Below are 17242 nucleotides of genomic sequence, written 5' to 3'. Positions count from 1 at the left end.
CAGGGCGCGGGGTAGTCTGGGAGTTGTAGTTCCGGTCCTGCAGTGCTCGCGCCGGGCGGATATAGCCCCAGAAGGCGGGCGGATGTAGCCCCAGAAGGCGGGCGGAAGCGGGACGTCTGGGTTCGGAATTCCCTGCCGTGGCCGCGGGTCCGAAGCCCTGCGGGCTTAGGGGAGGTGGCCGGGACGCGGCAGGTGGCGCTGGCGGCTTTCGGGGGGCCCCATTTCCCCTCGTGCGGGCGCCAGGTGGACGTCACCTCTGGCTTCTCCAGCATGCATGGACACCTGGCGGGCGGCTGCGGGCGCGGGGCCTAGGGATGATCTTCCCGGTTGCCCGCTGCACTCTCCGCTGGCTGCAACGGCCGGGAGCCCGGACTGTGTCCCGCGCTGCCATGGAGGTGGCCTTCCGAGGCGTGCGGAAAATTCTCTGTGTGGCCGAGAAAAACGACGCGGCCAAGGGGATCGCCGACCTGCTGTCCAACGGTCGCATGAGGCGGGTAAGGAGGCGTATGTCCGATCAGCTGTGCGGGTGAGGGAAGTGTCCCGATCACCCAGCGGGACAGCGCCGCAGCGGCTTCGTCTTCTTTTCGGACCGATAGGCATTTAAAAGCGTAGTTAAGACTCTTCATCCATGTGCTTGAAAACCTTGGCTCCTCCTTGTCCACAGCAGCGGTTCCCAAACTAGTCTGAGAATCGAAACTAGCTGGGACACTGGCTATTCTGTGGGTCTGGGATGAGCCCAGGGAAAGCTGTGTTTTAAAACTCAATTCCCTGTGCTTCGAAAACTCATTTATTGGGAACCACTGATCACAGTGCTTTAACTTGGCAGTCAAGCCCTGTCCGAGCATTCCCAGATAACCTAGCTCTCTCCATCAACAGAGCACATCCCCTCGGCCCTGCGCCCCGCTGGCTTTACAGTCTTTAAACGCATATAAACAAGGCAGTACACCTAGGCTTTGGGATTAGAGGGAACATCTGCCCTCTTCCTGCTAGTACAAACGCACTCGGAGAGACAGGCAAGTAAGGGATGAAAATGTGTTCTAGACCCACAAGAGGTGCAGAGGAAGGCGAAAGAAAAAGAATTTGTAAAAGAGGTGGCATGGAGGTGATTAAGAGCTGTTCAGGAAAATCTGTCAAATAAAAGTGGGTTGTGAAATAGTTTCCTGGACGCCATTTCTAACAGTGTGGAGCAGAAGGTCACTGCTCTTTTTTCCTTGCAAGATCCCAAGGTCTTTCCTTAGACCTCCATTTCTAGCTCGTAGATAGTGGGAGCAAGAGCTGAGGTTGTGTCTGTAGAGTTCAGGCCTCTGCCCTCACGTGGAGAACTCGGACAGCTTTCTCCCTAGCTTTTCACTATTGAAATTCTGGGTAGCCAGCGTGACTTTATAAAACACAGATAGGACTGCAGTAATTCCCTACTTAAAACCTACATTGCTTATCTCAATTGATGTGGAATTTGATAAAAATTTAATCCTCTTCATGATAAAAGACATTTATGAAAATCCCATTACTAACATTATTCGGAGGGTGAAACACTGGAAGGAAGCTTTTCCTCTAAGATCAAGAGCAAGACAAGATTTACCTGTTTTCTTCTTCGCCATTGCTATCCAAAATTACTAGAAGTTCTAACTAAAGCAATTAGGCAAGAAAAAGAAATCTAAATTGGAAAGGAAGAAGTAAAAATATGTCTATTTGCAGACAACGTGATCTTCTAGAATAGAAATTCTAAAGGAGCCACAAAAAAACCATTTGTGCTGATAAATACATTCAGCCAACTTACAAGATACGAGATCAACGCACACAAATAGGTAGCAGTGAACAACCTGGAAAGAAAATGAAAACAATTCCATTTACAATAGCATTCAAAAGCACACTGAAAACCGCAGCCTTCTCTATGTGGGTGCAGTTTTTTTAGTGGTTTTATTTTTATAATCAGAAAGATACATCTTTAAAAAGAATGCTATGGATTTAATGGCAGCCGTATGGTAGTTCCTACAGACTGTTTAGAGAAAGGACTTGTATTTTTTTTTTTAATAGAGTGGACAGCACTCCAAAAAAAGATCACAGAAGCTGGGGTGCCTGGGTGGCTCAGTTGATTGGAGAGTTGGATTTCTTTGGCTCAGGTCATGATCCCAGGGTCATGGGGTTGAGCCCCGCGTCACACTCTGCGCTGAGCATGGAGCCTGCTTGGGATTCTGTCTCCCTCCCTCTCTGTCTGTCCCTCTCTCCCGCTCACATGCTCTCTCTCTAAAATAAAAAGGGAGGGAGAAATCACAAAGGCTACATTCTCGATCTATCGGAGGGGTGTTCTTTCTTTCCCCAGATTCCAAAACTGCTCTGATTTTGGAGTATCCACTTTCCCTGAACACCTCGCCCACGCGTGGGCTCACACGTAATTGTGTACCATCCTCACGTGGGAATTACAGAGGGGCAAGCTTGAAATGTCAGGAAAAGTCTTTCACGTCCTCGAGGCTACGACTGGGAGAGGAGACCGCCCGCAGGAGGCCTGGTTGTAGGATGATGCACATGTTGTCAGACAAGTTAGTTCCCTGGAGAGGATCAGAACGGTGGCTTTTGACTGTTGCCCAAAGACGCGAGGGACAATGGATGTGCACCTCATGAGTCACTTGGGGCTGGACTGGAGAGAGGTTGAGTAAGCTGATCTCAGCCTTCTTGTGTATCAAGGTCCTTATAAGTATTTGGGAAGGCTTCAGAGCTTTTTTTTTTTTTTTTTTTTTTAAAGCTTTATTTATTTCTGAGAGGGACAGACTGTGCGAGCAGGGGAGGGTCAGAGAGAGAGGGAGGCACAGAATCCGAAACAGGCTCCAGGCTCTGAGCTGGCTATCAGCACAGAGCCCGACGCGGGGCTTGAACTCACAAACCGCGGGATCATGACCTGAGCCAAAGTCAGATGCTCAACCGACTGAGCAACCTAGGCACCCCTTCAGAGTTTTTTTTAAAAAGTCAGAAACCACTTTCTCAGGAAAAAAAAAAACCTGCTTCTCACACACAAAAGTCAGAAACTCACACACAAAAGTCAGAAACCACTGATGTTTAATCAGTTCTCTATTAAACGGCTTAATTAGCAGTTGGAGTTTCTTTTCTTGGCAATACTGGCCACCAGCAAAATCTTAAGCATGAGAAACTAAAATAAATTCTTTCTTGGGGCACCTGGGTGGCTCAGTCGGTTAAGCGGCCAACTTCAGCTTGGGTCATGATATTGTGGTTCATGGGTTCGAGTCCTGTGTCGGGCTCTGTGCTGACAGCTCGGAGCCTGGAGCCTGCTTCAGATTCTGTGTCTCCCTCTCTCTCTCTGCCCCTACCCCACTTATGTTCTGTCTCTCTCTCTCCCTCTCTCAAACATAAATAAAAGTTGAAAGAAATTAAAAAAAAAATCCCTCTTAAAATTTCTCCTTCTGCCTCAAGGAGAGCCTCATTCAGTATTCCACTCAGAAAAATTGGCTTTGTGAGACCAAGGAGGAGTCTTCTCGACACTGATCTTCTTGGTCCTGGAACATTTCTCTACTTCCCAGTGGGCCTTTCTCTTCTGTGCAGTGTTGGTGCAGAACCCATGTGTGTACCTACTTTTAATCTGCTGTGGAGGAAGGTGGGGTCTATTCAGAGAGGGTCTGTTCATCCATGCTTGCAGCTGAGGTATTCCAGTGCAGCCTGGGGCCTGTAGTGTTACTGGATTCCAGAGCCAGAGGAGCACTTAGAGGTAATTTTATTAGAAAATAAACTGATGGGGGCGCCTGGGTGGCTTAGTCGGTTAAGCGTCTGACTTTCGCTTAGGTCATGATCTCGCGGTTCGTGGGTTCCGGCCCCGCGTCGGGCTCTGTGCTGACTGCCAGCTCAGAGCCTGGAGCCTGTGTCAGTCTGTGACTCCCTCTCTCTCTGACCCTCCCCTGCTCACGCTGTCTCTCTCTCTCTCTCTCTCTCCTAGAAATAAATAAAAATTTTAAAAAAAAATTGGTTTAAAAAAAAAAGAAAGAAAATAAACTGATGTTCAGAAAGCTGAATGAGACTGTGCTCCCCAGTTTACATGTGCAGTTGTACAGCCAGAAAGCAGAAGTATATGGAGAAGAAGGAGAAATTCATCAAGAGTATTCATTCTAATCCTTTCTCTGCCTCTAATTTGTGACTTGACCTTGGACATCCCAGGCTCGTCTATTAGCATATTAGCTGACTCAGGGTTACCTTCCGGCATAAAAACTCCATGGACTGTACCAACCATGTGCTTGTAATGGTTTGGAGCAGCCTCTTGATAAATGGTCTTAGTAATTTAGCCTAGTTTTTATCTTTAGGAAGTACTGTAATTTTTTGGTCTGACCACTATCACGGTTCTGCTTGGTCTTTAGACTGAGGAGTCCTTTGTTTTCAGTGTAATTTATTGATTCTTGTTTTGTCTTATAGAGGGAAGGATTTTCTAAATTCAACAAGATCTATGAATTCGATTATCATCTGTATGGCCAGGTAGGTGCTATATTTCTGTCTTGCAGCTGAGGTGTGCTATTAGGTCCACGGGCCATTCTGGTGTACATTCCTCAAGTTCCTAGTTATGGCTATAAAAATAGAAGCTGTTTGCTACAGGTCATTGCTGAACTGCTTGTACCTTAAGAGTTATTTGATCAAGGGGCGCCTGGGTGGCTCAGTTGGTGAAACATCCAACTTCAGCTCAGATTATGATCTTGTGGTTGGTGGGTTCATGCGCCATGTTGGGCTCTGTGCTGACAGCTCAGCCTGCTTCGGATTCTGTGTCTCCCTCTCTCTCTGCTCTGCTCCCACCCACGCTCTGTCTCTCTCTCAAAAATAAACATAAAAAACAAACAAGTTATTTGATCAAGAAAACGAGCCTGGCCATCATTGAAGACGTCACTATCTTTCAAGAATAATTGTTGTTGATGAGGCGCCTGGGTGGCTCAGTCGGATAAGCATCCGACTTCGACTCAAGTCATAATCTCAGTTTGTGGGTTCGAGCCCCACGTCATCTCCATGCTGACCGCTCAGAGCCTGGAGTCTGTTTCAGATGGCGTGTCTCCCTCTCTCTCTGACCCTCCCATGCTCATGCTGTCTCTCTCTCTCCCTCAGAAATAAATAAAACATTAAACAAAATTTTTTAAAAGAATAATTGTTGAGACCTAAAGATCCCTCGTTACAAATGAGTATTTTGTAATTTATAAGGCAGTCTCTTCTTAATTGAATATGGCCCCATCTCTTTATAACAAGAAAGAAATTGATATACGGTAGTTTGAGGAAACTTTAAATCCTATAAGAGGCATCATGGTGCTAGAAATGGAACGGTCATTAGATTGCCATTTGGCTTCAAAGAGATGCATCTATGTTCATTTCTTCTTCCCAGTCAACTAGGTGTTTTGTTTTGTTTTTTAATAGACTTAATTTTTAGAGCCATTTTAGGTTTTTAGAGCAAAATTGAGAGAGCGGTTTGGAGATTTCCTGCAGACCCCTGCCCCCCCGCGTGCGCCTCTCCCACCCCACCATGATCAACATCAGATCACCAGAGTGATCTTTGCCATCACAATTGTACCTGTACTAACACATCATAATCACCCAAAGCCCGTAGTTCGCATGAGGGTTCTCTCTTGGTCATGTACATGCCGCGGGTGTGGACAAAAGTGTAACAGACACATTACAGTATCACGCAGGGCATTCCCACCGCCCTTAAATTCCTCTGTGCTCCACCTCCTCATTCCTCCTCACCTTCCTCCCAACCCTCGGCAACCCCTCTTTTCTCTTTAACAGAAGTCCCTCCATTTTATTTGAAAGATGTGGCAAACTAGAATTGCTGAAAGACTGACTCGAATTTTGTCACCCTTCAGAATGTTACCATGGTAATGACTTCAGTTTCTGGACATTTGCTGGCTCATGATTTCCAGATGCAGTTCCGCAAATGGTTAGTACGATGTCTGGGGATCGAACTTTCTGATGTTTACAGTAAGTCAGAAATGCTGCAGGGATTTAGAGGCACACTGGTCTTACTGTATAACTTCCAATACTCAGGAGGCTGTCTTTGTCCCTTTGGGCTGCTATGACAAAATGCCATCGACTGGGCTGGGGTGGGGCTAAGAAATAACAGAAATGGATTTTTCCTGGTTCTAGAGGCTGGACTAGGAGATCAGGGTACACGCTGCAGGCTGCTGCCCTCTCACCGTGTCCTCACCTGGTGGAAGGCGCTAGAGAACTCTCTGAGTCTTCTTTTATCAGAGCGCTAATCCCATTCATGAAGTGCCACAGTGACCTAATCGCCTCCCAGAGCCCCCACCTTCTGACACCGTTACGTAGGTGTTAGGATTCCAGCATGTGGATTTCGAGGAGACGAAAACCATACAGACGACAGCAGTGACCTAAGGTCACCTGAACCATTGTGAATTTTTACTGTACGTTTAGAACAAACAACCACTTTGAAGTGCTGCCTCCCTTAGACTAGCCAGGCCTGTTTCACGGAGTCACTGTGTTACACTCATCCTATTGCAGACGTGCTCCTCCTGTCACAGAAAGCAGAAGGTGCTTTGTGCAGAGTCATAGCGTTGCTTTTTTTCTAAATAACCTGTATTCTCTCTGACGTAAACCAGCCATTACCAAGAATATTGAAACTCAAAGCTGTTATGTGTTGAGTCACATTTAGACAATCGATATTAGCTATCAAGTAGCTGTTATACAGAATATTATAATGAAAACCCATTGTTTTATTTATAGAATTAACGTCATCCACGGAAAAATAACTTTTCTCTGTTATTACAGTTAGCAGATGTTCTTGTTTCATTCAAGGCAAGGCATCCTTTAGTTATTATTCATTCTGTTGGTAAAACTGTCACTGAACATAGCCTTGCTTTTAATCGTCTGGCATTTTCATGTGGGGATCCATCCATGAGCTCACTGGAGCAATTTCTTTCTCGTTAAAATGGAGGACTTTCCATCCTGTGCTGAGGTTGGATGTTTTGTGTTTTCACTTTCTTTTCTAGGCAGAGCTGCAATCCCCTTGTCCTCTTCGAAGCAGAAATCGAAAAGTACTGCCCAGAGAATTTTGTAGACATCAAGGTAGGATCTTTTGGAAGACATACGGCACTGGAGTTGAACAACTCCAGAGTGCAAAATAATTGAACTGTGACTTCTGTGTTTTGAATGCATCAGAATTTAGAGATCAGGTTTCCACTGAACTTAGTACCATGATTTAAAAAAGTAATCCTTCTCAGGGCACCTGGGTGGCTCAGTAGGTTAAGCTCCTGACTCTTGATTTCAGCTCAGGTCGTGATCTCACAGTTGGTGAGATTGAGCCCCAAGTCAGGTTCTACATGGACAGCCTGCCCGGGATTCTCTTTCTCCCTTTGTCTCTCTGTCTCTCCCGCTCCTTGCCCCCTCAAGGTAAATAAATAAACATTAAAAAATTACTGCCACTCATTGTATAAATAATTGTTTATTCTTTTAAAAATTTATTTTTAAATCTCTCCACTAATGGAGAACTCACAACCCCAAGATCGAGTCACAAGTTTTACTGACTGAAAGTAAGCCTTTTTAGGGGCACCTGGGTGGCTTAGTCGGTTGAGCGTCTGACTTCGGCTCAGGTCATGATCTCACGGTTCGTGGGTTTGAGCCCTGTGTCAGGCTCTGTGCTGACAGCTCAGAGCCTGGAGCCTGCTTTGGATGCTGTGTCTCCCCCTCTCTCTACCCCTCTCATGATCACACTCTGTCTTTCTCTGTCTCTCCATGATAAATAAACAGTTACAAAAAATAAAGCCTTTTTATAAATAGCAGTTGTTTAAATAAATCTTAGGGATAATATTATTAAATAATTAATCCTAATTAATGAATGATGAATCCCTAAATTCCACTTCTGAAACTAATATTATGCTATATGTTAAGTAATAGAAATTTAAATAAAAACAATTCAAAGTTAAAAAAAATTAATCCTCGCCCCCATCCCTAATTAGCATGGAGAGATGACAGTGTAAATAGTCACGTGATGGCGAGTTACTCGTTCTCGGGCGGTCAGGACACCTATAGTTAGTTCACTGCTAACTGGGAAACTTTGGGGGGAACTCAGTTAGGGGTCAGTTTGGTTTCTGAGCAGGACACGATCAGAACCGCAACAGTTACAGGTGTGTGTCGGAGCCGAGGTTTAGGTTTTGTCACACTAGGTAGGTGCGTTAAACCCTCCACCTTCTGGACGCTCGCTTTTGCGTTCGTGATTCTGAGCTGGAATCAGCTTATATCCCAGCGGCCGCAGCATCCTCGCCGGCAGTAAGAGCAGTTTCCTCAGATCGCTCCCTCTCACCGAGGCGGCACGTTCCGAGAAAACGACTCCCGTTGGGTTCACTCAGATGTCCTTAGTGTAGACGTGTCAGGTGATGGCGACTGTGCTCTCACTGCTCTTCCCTGGCTGGGAATTTCAGAAAACTCTGGAACGAGAGACCCGGCAGTGCCAGGCCCTGGTGATCTGGACCGACTGCGATAGAGAAGGGGAAAATATCGGGTTTGAGATTATCCACGTGTGCAGGGCCGGTAAGTGCCGTGGCTCCCGAGCTTCCGTGCTCTGGGACCACACAAGTGGATGGCTCCCCTGTGTGGGTGGTGCGAGGCTGAGTCCCTCCTTGAAGACTCTCCCCGCTGAATCCGTTGGGTCTCACCGGCAGTGGGTCCTGGAGCAGGTTACTGAACCTGCAGGAGCCTCAGCCTTCTGGAAAGTCAGGCCAAGCTGACACAGTTCCTAGGGCAAGAGTTAACGAGTGGCACGGACACCGCAGCCCAGGACTTGTTTCCTGTCGGGTCTGAGTAGATTACCAGCTCCTTGAGAGCAGGGACTTCATACTTTATCCTTTTAAAGGAGAATGCGTGCGCTGTATGTATGGTGCAAAGAACCATTCTAGAATGTTTATCTGATCTATTCTTTGTACAATGCCTGAATGTTAATAAATACTCACTGAAATGAATTTAAGTGCCTCTAATAGGGCTAATGATTTCAGGTAATGTAGCGGAAGTGATGCACAGGCCATTCTCAGGCTTCAGAGAGTGGACGGTTTCTATTTTCCCTAAGTGTTTTTGTGTTGAAAGCTGTAATGGCTGCTGGGAATTTCAGTACGTTAACTTTTAGGGACTGTGTGTATGTCCTGTGTTATTTCTGTGCCAGGACGCAAAATTCCCCACAGGACCTTCTAATTGACAACACTTTTATTTTTCCAAGAAGTCTAAGAGAGCGACTGAGATTAGAACCTTCAGAGGCTCATCTGGAGAATAGCTGAAATTCACTTAAATAGCTAAAATCCCTGCCAGTGTTACTCACAAGAAAACTAAGCTTAGTGGTTACAGTGCAGTTTCCTTCGTCAGTGGGAAGCGTGCTGTTAATTTGACCTAATCAGAAAATTGGGTGCCTCAGAGCATCTCGAGATGGCTTATGTTTCATCCAAGGCGGTTTAAGCAAAGCGAGCCCTTCATGATGGGAAGGCAGTGTGATAGGACTCTGACCTTGGTTGCTCTGTTCCACAGTGAAGCCCAGTCTACAGGTGCTGAGAGCCCGTTTCTCTGAGATAACCCCCCGAGCCGTCCGCACGGCCTGCGAGAACCTGACCGAGCCCGATCGGAGAGTGAGCGATGCCGTGGACGTGAGGCAGGAGCTGGACCTGCGGATCGGTGAGCAGCCGGCAGACCCCTGGGGGTCCACGTGGCATGCTGGGGGGTGGGTGTTTGTGTGTAAACACGTGCCGCTGGCTTCAGTCTTCTGGCCTACCGTCTCCTTCCTTCCGTCCTCACCTCCTAGGAGCTGCCTTCACTAGGTTCCAAACCCTGAGGCTTCAGAGGATTTTTCCCGAGGTGTTAGCAGAGCAGCTGATTAGCTACGGCAGCTGCCAGTTCCCAACCCTGGGGTTCGTGGTGGAGAGGTTCAAAGCCATTCAGGCTTTTGTGCCTGAAATTTTCCACAAAATTAAAGGTAAGGCCGGAAAAGTTTACGAAACGAACCTAAGGGCTTGGGAAGAACGGGGAGCGCAAATGGCACTGATGACACGTGTGCGGTTTCCAGTCCCTGCTCCCCTTCGTCCCACCCCATTAGGATGCTCAGACTCCACTCAGTTTCCTGAAGGACCCACACTCCCAAAGCAACGTTTCCTGTTCCTTTTTGGGCTTTCACTGCCATACACTCTCTTCTCTCTGTCCCATCGTGTGGCCTCGCTGAGTCACGGCCTTCCTGTCTGTCCTCGATACAGTAACTCATGACCACAGAGATGGGGTCGTAGAATTCAACTGGAAAAGGCATCGCCTCTTCAACCACACAGCTTGTCTTGTCCTCTATCAGCTGTGCATGGAGGTAAGAGCTATTTGGAATTTTAATGATCGAGGAAAACCGTTCTGAAAGTTCCCAAGCCCCTCCTTCTCTGCTAGCAGAATGATCCTGTTCCCTGTTCCCACTGAACTGGAGCTTTCGGCTCGCATCTCAGGGCATCACTTTCAGGGAACCTGTAAGATCAACTCTATGAAAGTAGCGCTAAACAATGTGAAACCAAAGGAGCTGTAGGCCTTTCAGATAAAGTCAGAAATTTTGAGAAATACATAGCTGAAAGCTCTTCCTGAAGTAGAATGCTGTCAGCAGAGATCAGTCAGGACCCTCTAGACCAGCCTAGAACAGTAGACTCCTAGAGCTGGAAGGGGTTTGGGCAGCGTCTGCTCCAGCTCCCTCCTCCACTGGTTACACAAGATCTAGAAAAACAAAAGTCACAAACAAGCACGTCAATTTCATCCACAGGCAAATGCCAGGAAGGAAAAGTAGGGGGAAGGAACAGAGAGCATCCTGGGGGGGGCCAAGGAGGGGACCGTTCTAGGTGTGGTGGTCACGGAAGGCCTCTCGGGGCCACATTTGCGTGAGGGCCAGAGTGAGCAGCAGGAGGCAGCCGGCCACAGCAGAGTGGGGGGAGCATGTGTCAGCAGAGGGCGTGGCGCATCAGGGGACCGCAGGCCGGTCGGTGGCTGAGTTGCAACCCTCATACTGATTGATTCCCTACCTTGTGATGCCGGCTTTAACGGGCGGCTGCACTCAGTGGTGCCTCAGTGAACCTCCGAGATCCCTACCTGTTGAGTTGTGCTCCCGGCTGCAGCCCCCTGCAGGTTTATTATGGATTTGGTCACGGGGGATGATAACTAGGGAGCACCGGCTCCAGTGCCAGACACACTTTGTTATACTCTTCTGTTTGGTCCCGATAGTGCCCGTGAAGGCAATGATCCTGTCCCCACTCTACAGATGAGGCAGGGAGAGTGAAGTAACTCATGTGCAGACACTCTAGAGGCAGTAAGGGGCACAGCCCGGCTGGATCCCGCTGTACCTGACTCCAGCTCCTCTGCAGGCCGCCCCGCCTCCACGAGCCTCTGTGACCACGGCTCCGCCCTCTGACCCTGGAAGTCCCGGAACTTCCTGGCATGTCTCTGACGCTGCACAGTTAACCTGTTCAGTAGAGGAACACGCCTGTTCGCTGCAGTGTGGGGCGGGAAAACAGCAAGGTGGAGCCTCTGAGCTGCTTGTAGACAGACCAGGGGCCCACTGGATTTGCAGAGAGAAATTTGGGTTTTGATACGCACGTATCGTCATCAGCAAATCCCTTAGGTTGAGTTCTTTGTCCGTTTAAAACAGTCTCCTCAGAGTGTGAAGTTGGTCTTAAGATTGGGTCTCCCAGCTCGTAGTGTATAATTTCTCCGACTTCTAGTTCGGTATTATCCTGAAGTTTTAAAATGTAACACTGTGCACGTGTAGATGGGAAACAGTACTTAGGCGATGCGTAGGCTGGTGTATCTCCTAGGCTCCGGGAGGCACCTCAGGGCCTGTAAAGTCGCCTCCTAAAGCCTTTTTGAGGCTTTGAGTGGGAAGGTGGTGAGGTCTCCACCACCCCGGGGGCTTCAAGCCGACCTCACTCGAGGCGCCCTCACGGCTGGGGCCCGGGCTCACGGTGGGTGTCACCCAGAGTGGTGAGCAAAGGCTCCCGCAGGAAAGCTAGAGAAGGAGCTCGAACAGGTTAATGTAGCCTCTGCTTTTCCTGACTTTCCAGGATCCCAGGGCAACCGTGGTGGAGGTCAAGTCTAAGGCAAAGAGCAAGTGGAGGCCTCAAGCGTTGGACACCGTGGTATGTTCCAGATGACTGCGCCGGGTGCTCAGGCGCCCTGATTGCCTGGTGCTGGGACCAGGTTTCTCTGACAGACGGTGGCCGGTGGCAGGAAGCATCGCCCTTCACAGGGCCACTGGGGAAAGCACTTGGGAAGAACAGAGACTCCAAAACAGAGCCTGCTTGGTCTTTTCATGCTTTTTTAAGTTAATAAATGCAACATAGCTGTTTTGTGTGGGGTTCGGTAAACAGAAAGAGGAAGACACATCACCCGTCACCTTGCCCTCCTTACATAACCTCTGATACACTCTCAGTGTCCCCTCTTCCTGTTTTTTTTATACATGTAATTTTTACATTGTTGGAATTAGAATAGCTTGTGTTTTCCACCTGAGGATTTTTTTTTACTGTGTGCATAATCTGTGTAAACATTTTTTAAAATCTGCATCAAGAACCTACCTTAAAAGAGGGTTTGTGAAGTTTTTAGACCCAGGAAGAAGCACCCTTCTAGACACGGGTTGGAGTTAACTACTTTGGGGGCACCCCTTCCCAGTCACCACCACCAATCAGGACAATCCAGGGTACAGTTGCCATCAGCGTTCACTCTGGAGGTTGAACAAACAGGCTAAGAAATGTATGGGGCCTGGTAGGCAGTGTGGTCTTTATCCTGGTGTGGTCCAGTGTGTGCGTGTGTGCGTGCGATCTGTAGGGATGACGGGGGGAGGGTTACTGTCCTTTGCAGGCGTAAGCGTCTTGTTCCTCACTGGCTAAATAGGCTTTGACATATGGCCGCCAACACTGATGGAACGTGAAGTGACGTGACCAGGGGGAAGGACGGTCGATTATCTCCCAGGAGTTCTTGAAGAATGGTGGTCATCATCCAGAAGTTAGTAGGGCTCCATTGGTTTTCCCAAAGTGCGGTTCCCAGACTGCCTGTATTAGAATCTGTACATTGACTTGCTGGTTAAATGCAAAATAAAACAAAACAAACAGATGTCTGGCCTCTATCCCAGCCCCCTTCTGTCAGAATCCTTAGTGCTCAGGGCCCAGGAATCTCTTCTCTTCCCAGGCATTCTTGCCTCTGTGCATCAGAGCCTGAGAACCACCGGGTTGGGATCTGGCTCTGCCTGGCAGGTCCGGAAAGCTTTCTTTGCTACGGGCTTTCTCCCTCTGTGTGACAGCGGCTGGGGTGACAGTGGCCAGACATTTGTGAAGACGTGTTGTGTGGCTGTGTTGTGCCCTCTCACTCCCACACTGCACCCTAACTTGCCTTGTGGACACGTTTTAACAGGAGCTTGAGAAGCTGGCTTCTCGAAAGTTGAGGATAAATGCTAAAGACACCATGAGGATTGCCGAAAAGCTCTACACTCAAGGGTAAATATCTGGGAGTAGAATTCGGTGCATCTTTGTCAGGGCGAAATATTTTATTTAGTTTTGTTTTAAAGATTTTATTTTTAGGTAATCTGTATATTCAACATGGGGCTCAAACTCACAATCTGAGTCCAGGGGTTATGTGCTCCTCCCATGGAGCCAGCCAGGCACCCCTGGGTGAAAGTATTTTAGAGCTATGGCTAAATACAAACTGTCTAGGTATCACCTGAGCTCCGAAGTAGAAGAATTTTGACGTTGCCTTTTCTGATAAGGAAAAGAGCCCGTTGAGTGACTTCACATCTCAGCTTGACCTCTCGGCAGTCTCTCCCAGGGCCTTGACAGGCGTCAGACTGCACCTTTGGTAGTCGTTTGCCATTGTAAATCATCCCGCCTCAGGGCTGGTGAACACCCCAGAGCCCTCCAGTGACAGTGCAGTCCACGCTGACTAGCGTGGCAGCCACTCGCCACAGGTGACTATCAGGCACTTGAAATTTGGGTCGTGCGAATTGGGACTTGATGTAAGAATAATATATGCGGTGGGTTTCAAAGACTTGTATGAAAAAAAGGATGTAAGTGATGTCTTTAATTCTGTTTATGTGGCTAATAAAAAGTTGTAAATTACATGTAGGGTCCACATGATGACTTATTAGGCAGCATTACTCTTTCTATGCTTGACAAACATTCGTAGACACACTCTCTGTTGCTGCTTTCAAGGCCGTGGGGGTCACTGGCATAGATCGGGCCAGGGCTGTGTCCCAGCCACACAACAGCAGGCAGGCTGAGCCTACTGTGTCCCCGCCTGTGCTGCCCCTTTCATTTATCTTGTGGCTTCTTGGGGCATCTCCGCAAGACAGCCTGCTGTTTGTCACCCCATCGGGGGGTCCCATCTGAGAACTTGCCTTCGGTTCGAGCTCAGAAGGGACAGTGCAGGTGCCACCAGGTGTTTTCAATCTAATTCAGTTGTTTCTAGAGCAATTCTAGCGATTTCTTTTTCTGTGTGTTTGCCTTTGTTTTAGGTACATCATCTATCCTCGGACTGAGACAAACATTTTCCCCAAAGACTTGAATCTGACGGTGCTAGTAGAGCAGCAGACCGCGGATCCGCGCTGGGGGGCCTTTGCCCAGAGCATTCTAGAGCGGGGCGGCCCCACTCCGCGCAACGGGAACAAGACTGACCAAGCTCACCCCCCCATCCACCCCACCAAATACACCAGCAGCTTGCAGGTTGGTTTCCCTGACTACTGCCTCCTGGAACCCGGGGGGAGGTGAGGGGTTAGCAGCACTAGAATTTACTCTGTGGGCTCTTACTTGAGGAACTGGGTGATATTTAAATATGTCTCCATTTCTGCAAGGAAATGTCAGTGTCCAAATTCTCCTGCCTCAGCATTCTGCTGGCGTCCATGAGTCCCCGCCCCCCAGAGTGGGCTCCACTGTCCAGCCCCCTTCCCACGCTGTCAGACCCCCTGTGGCTTTGCCGAGCACCCCGACTCGGGTAGGCCCGTACACGACCTCCACAGAGCCACCCACAGAATTGCTTGGCCTTCTTGGTGCCTCATTAACTGGAGGAATCTGTCCCCCCATTCTCCCCAGATTGGATCAGTTTCCGTTGCCGCCCTGGCACTTGGACACTCTGACACCAGCCTCTTGTCTTGGGTCCAGTGGCCACAGGGCCTTTGGGCAGCCCTGACGTGTGTCTCACCTCCTATCCTTCCTCAGCTGGAGAATGAGCTCACGAGGGCCCTGAGGGTTAGGCTTGTGTGACAGATGCAGGCTCATTGCAAAGCTAAGCCAAGTTCAGTCTTTGTTTCCTTCTTTTATTAACACATACTGTTCTCTGGCCTTAAACGTAATATGCATTTGTTTTAGACAGTTTAGAAAATTCAAAAGAATATAAGGAAGAAAAAAATTTGCCGTTTCCTCATATGCTAAAATTCATTTTAATAAATGTTCATTTTTGAGAGAGAGTGTGTGACAGAGAAGAGGCGGGGGTGGGGGGTCAGGATCTGAAGCAGGCTCTGTGCTGACAGCAGAGAGAGCCCAGTGGGGGCTCGAACTCAAACTGAGATCATGACCTGAGCTAAAGTGAACACTCAACCAATGCTAAGCTACCCAGGCGCCCCTGAAATATTTTAACGTATGATATTTAATGATTGCATAGCTGTACCATATATACATATATATATATATATATATATATATATATATATTTTTTTTTTTTTTTTTGCCAAATCTGTTTTGGTTTGTTTTTTACTTTTTGGGGTTTTTTTGGGTTATTTTTGAGAGAGAGAGAGAGTGCATGTGCACACACAAGCAGGGGAGGGGCACAGAGAAAAAGAGAATCTGAAGCAGGCTTCAGGTTTTGAGCTGGTAATACAGAGCCCAACATGGGGCTTGAACCCACGAACCGCAAGGTCATGACCTGAGCCAAAGTCGGATTGCCAACCAACTGAGCCACCCAGGTGCCCCTGCAAAATCAGTTTTTTATGGTGAAGTCGCTTTCAACTTTTTGAGACATGATAACAGTTAATACTTGGCGTAGGTATCTTTGTGGACCTCTCACTTCCTTTGGGTATATTCTTAGAAGGAGAATTGTTGGCTAGGAGTACGAGCATCTTATGGGCTTTGACGGATTGAGCCTCACTCAGTCCTTGATTGCTTCATTGGTACAAAGTCTCCTGAACCCTGTGAACATGGTGGTCTGGGTCTGCTGGCTGTAACTTTACTGTGTCGTATACACAAGGGACCGCTTGTTAACTTTTTTTGAAATTTTTTTTTTATTTCTGAGAGAGAGACAGCACGAGCAGGGGAGGGTCAAAGAGAGAGAGAGAGAGACAAAATCTGAAACAGGCTCCAGGCTCTGAGCTGGCAGTCAGCGCAGAGCCTGATGCGAGGCTCGAACCCACGAACCGTGAGATCATGACCTGAGCCAAAGTTGGACACTTAGCCGACTGAGCCATCCAGGCACCCCATCTCTTTTTAACTTCTGTGCTTTACCTTGTTTCCTCCCTTGGTGGGGTTTAGGTCAAAAGAAGCACTTCTCAGTTGGGAGGGTAAGATGCCTTCCTTGCTTATCTTGATTAGGCCGCTGAGGGTTGTGCCTATGCCCACAGCAGGCTTGCCCGGCGCTCTGTGCTACGCGGGGGCTCTGGGAGCCGCAGGCCTGTTCGCGCAGGACTTCAGGCCTCAGCCCGGTCACACCCGTGATGCCGCCATCCCTGAGATGTTATTCTCTGGAGGGAGTCTCAGACTCTTTTCTTCTCTTCCTAGGGAGATGAGCAGCGACTGTACGAGTTCATTGTTCGCCACTTCCTGGCTTGCTGCTCCCAGGATGCTCAGGGCCAGGAGACCACTGTGGAGATAGACATCGCTCAGGAGCGCTTCGTGGCCCATGGCCTCATGATTCTGGCCCGAAACTACCTGGATGTGTACCCGTATGACCACTGGAGTGACAAGGTACTAAAGCATGGGCCCAGTCAGAGGCCAGAGGCCATGTCGCACCCCATGGGCCTCATGGAAAGGGGAAGACGGCCATGTTCCCGACCCCAGTGCCGACTGATGGAGCAGGGCCGCGTTCTTTGGAATGCAAATTGTCTTTTGCCTCAGCACCAGCCAGAATGATCTGACTGCCGCTTCTGCTGCTCTCTGTAGACCCTCCCTGTCTACGAGAGAGGCTCCCGCTTTCAGCCCAGCACTGTGGAGATGGTGGACGGGGAGACCAGCCCACCCCAGCTGCTCACCGAGGCCGACCTCATCGCCCTCATGGAAAAGCATGGCATCGGTCA

At 48.6% G+C, this 17242-nt stretch overlaps 1 protein-coding gene across 1 annotated transcript in view; it reads left to right on the top strand.

Annotated features, from left to right (window-relative positions):
- The first annotated feature begins 74 nt into the window (after window positions 1–74).
- Window positions 75–17242, top strand: part of TOP3A (DNA topoisomerase III alpha) — a 28332-nt gene continuing 11164 nt past the window's right edge. Inside the window, exons 1-13 of the mRNA XM_039227289.1 lie at window positions 75–494; window positions 4411–4470; window positions 5835–5908; window positions 6978–7053; window positions 8406–8514; window positions 9496–9639; window positions 9767–9937; window positions 10212–10312; window positions 12039–12113; window positions 13381–13463; window positions 14477–14684; window positions 16728–16913; window positions 17109–17238. Coding sequence (XP_039083220.1) covers window positions 315–494; window positions 4411–4470; window positions 5835–5908; window positions 6978–7053; window positions 8406–8514; window positions 9496–9639; window positions 9767–9937; window positions 10212–10312; window positions 12039–12113; window positions 13381–13463; window positions 14477–14684; window positions 16728–16913; window positions 17109–17238 — 1597 coding nt within the window. The 5' untranslated portion in view covers window positions 75–314. The remainder of the gene's footprint in view (window positions 495–4410; window positions 4471–5834; window positions 5909–6977; window positions 7054–8405; window positions 8515–9495; window positions 9640–9766; window positions 9938–10211; window positions 10313–12038; window positions 12114–13380; window positions 13464–14476; window positions 14685–16727; window positions 16914–17108; window positions 17239–17242) is intronic.

This window comes from Hyaena hyaena, unplaced genomic scaffold (genome assembly GCF_003009895.1).
Source record: "Hyaena hyaena isolate Hyena2069 unplaced genomic scaffold, ASM300989v1 scaffold_27, whole genome shotgun sequence".
In the NCBI taxonomy this organism is placed as follows: Eukaryota; Metazoa; Chordata; class Mammalia; order Carnivora; family Hyaenidae; genus Hyaena; species Hyaena hyaena.
The sequence above is the reverse complement of the archived record's forward strand: the minus strand, read 5'-3'. Positions and strand labels throughout refer to the sequence as shown.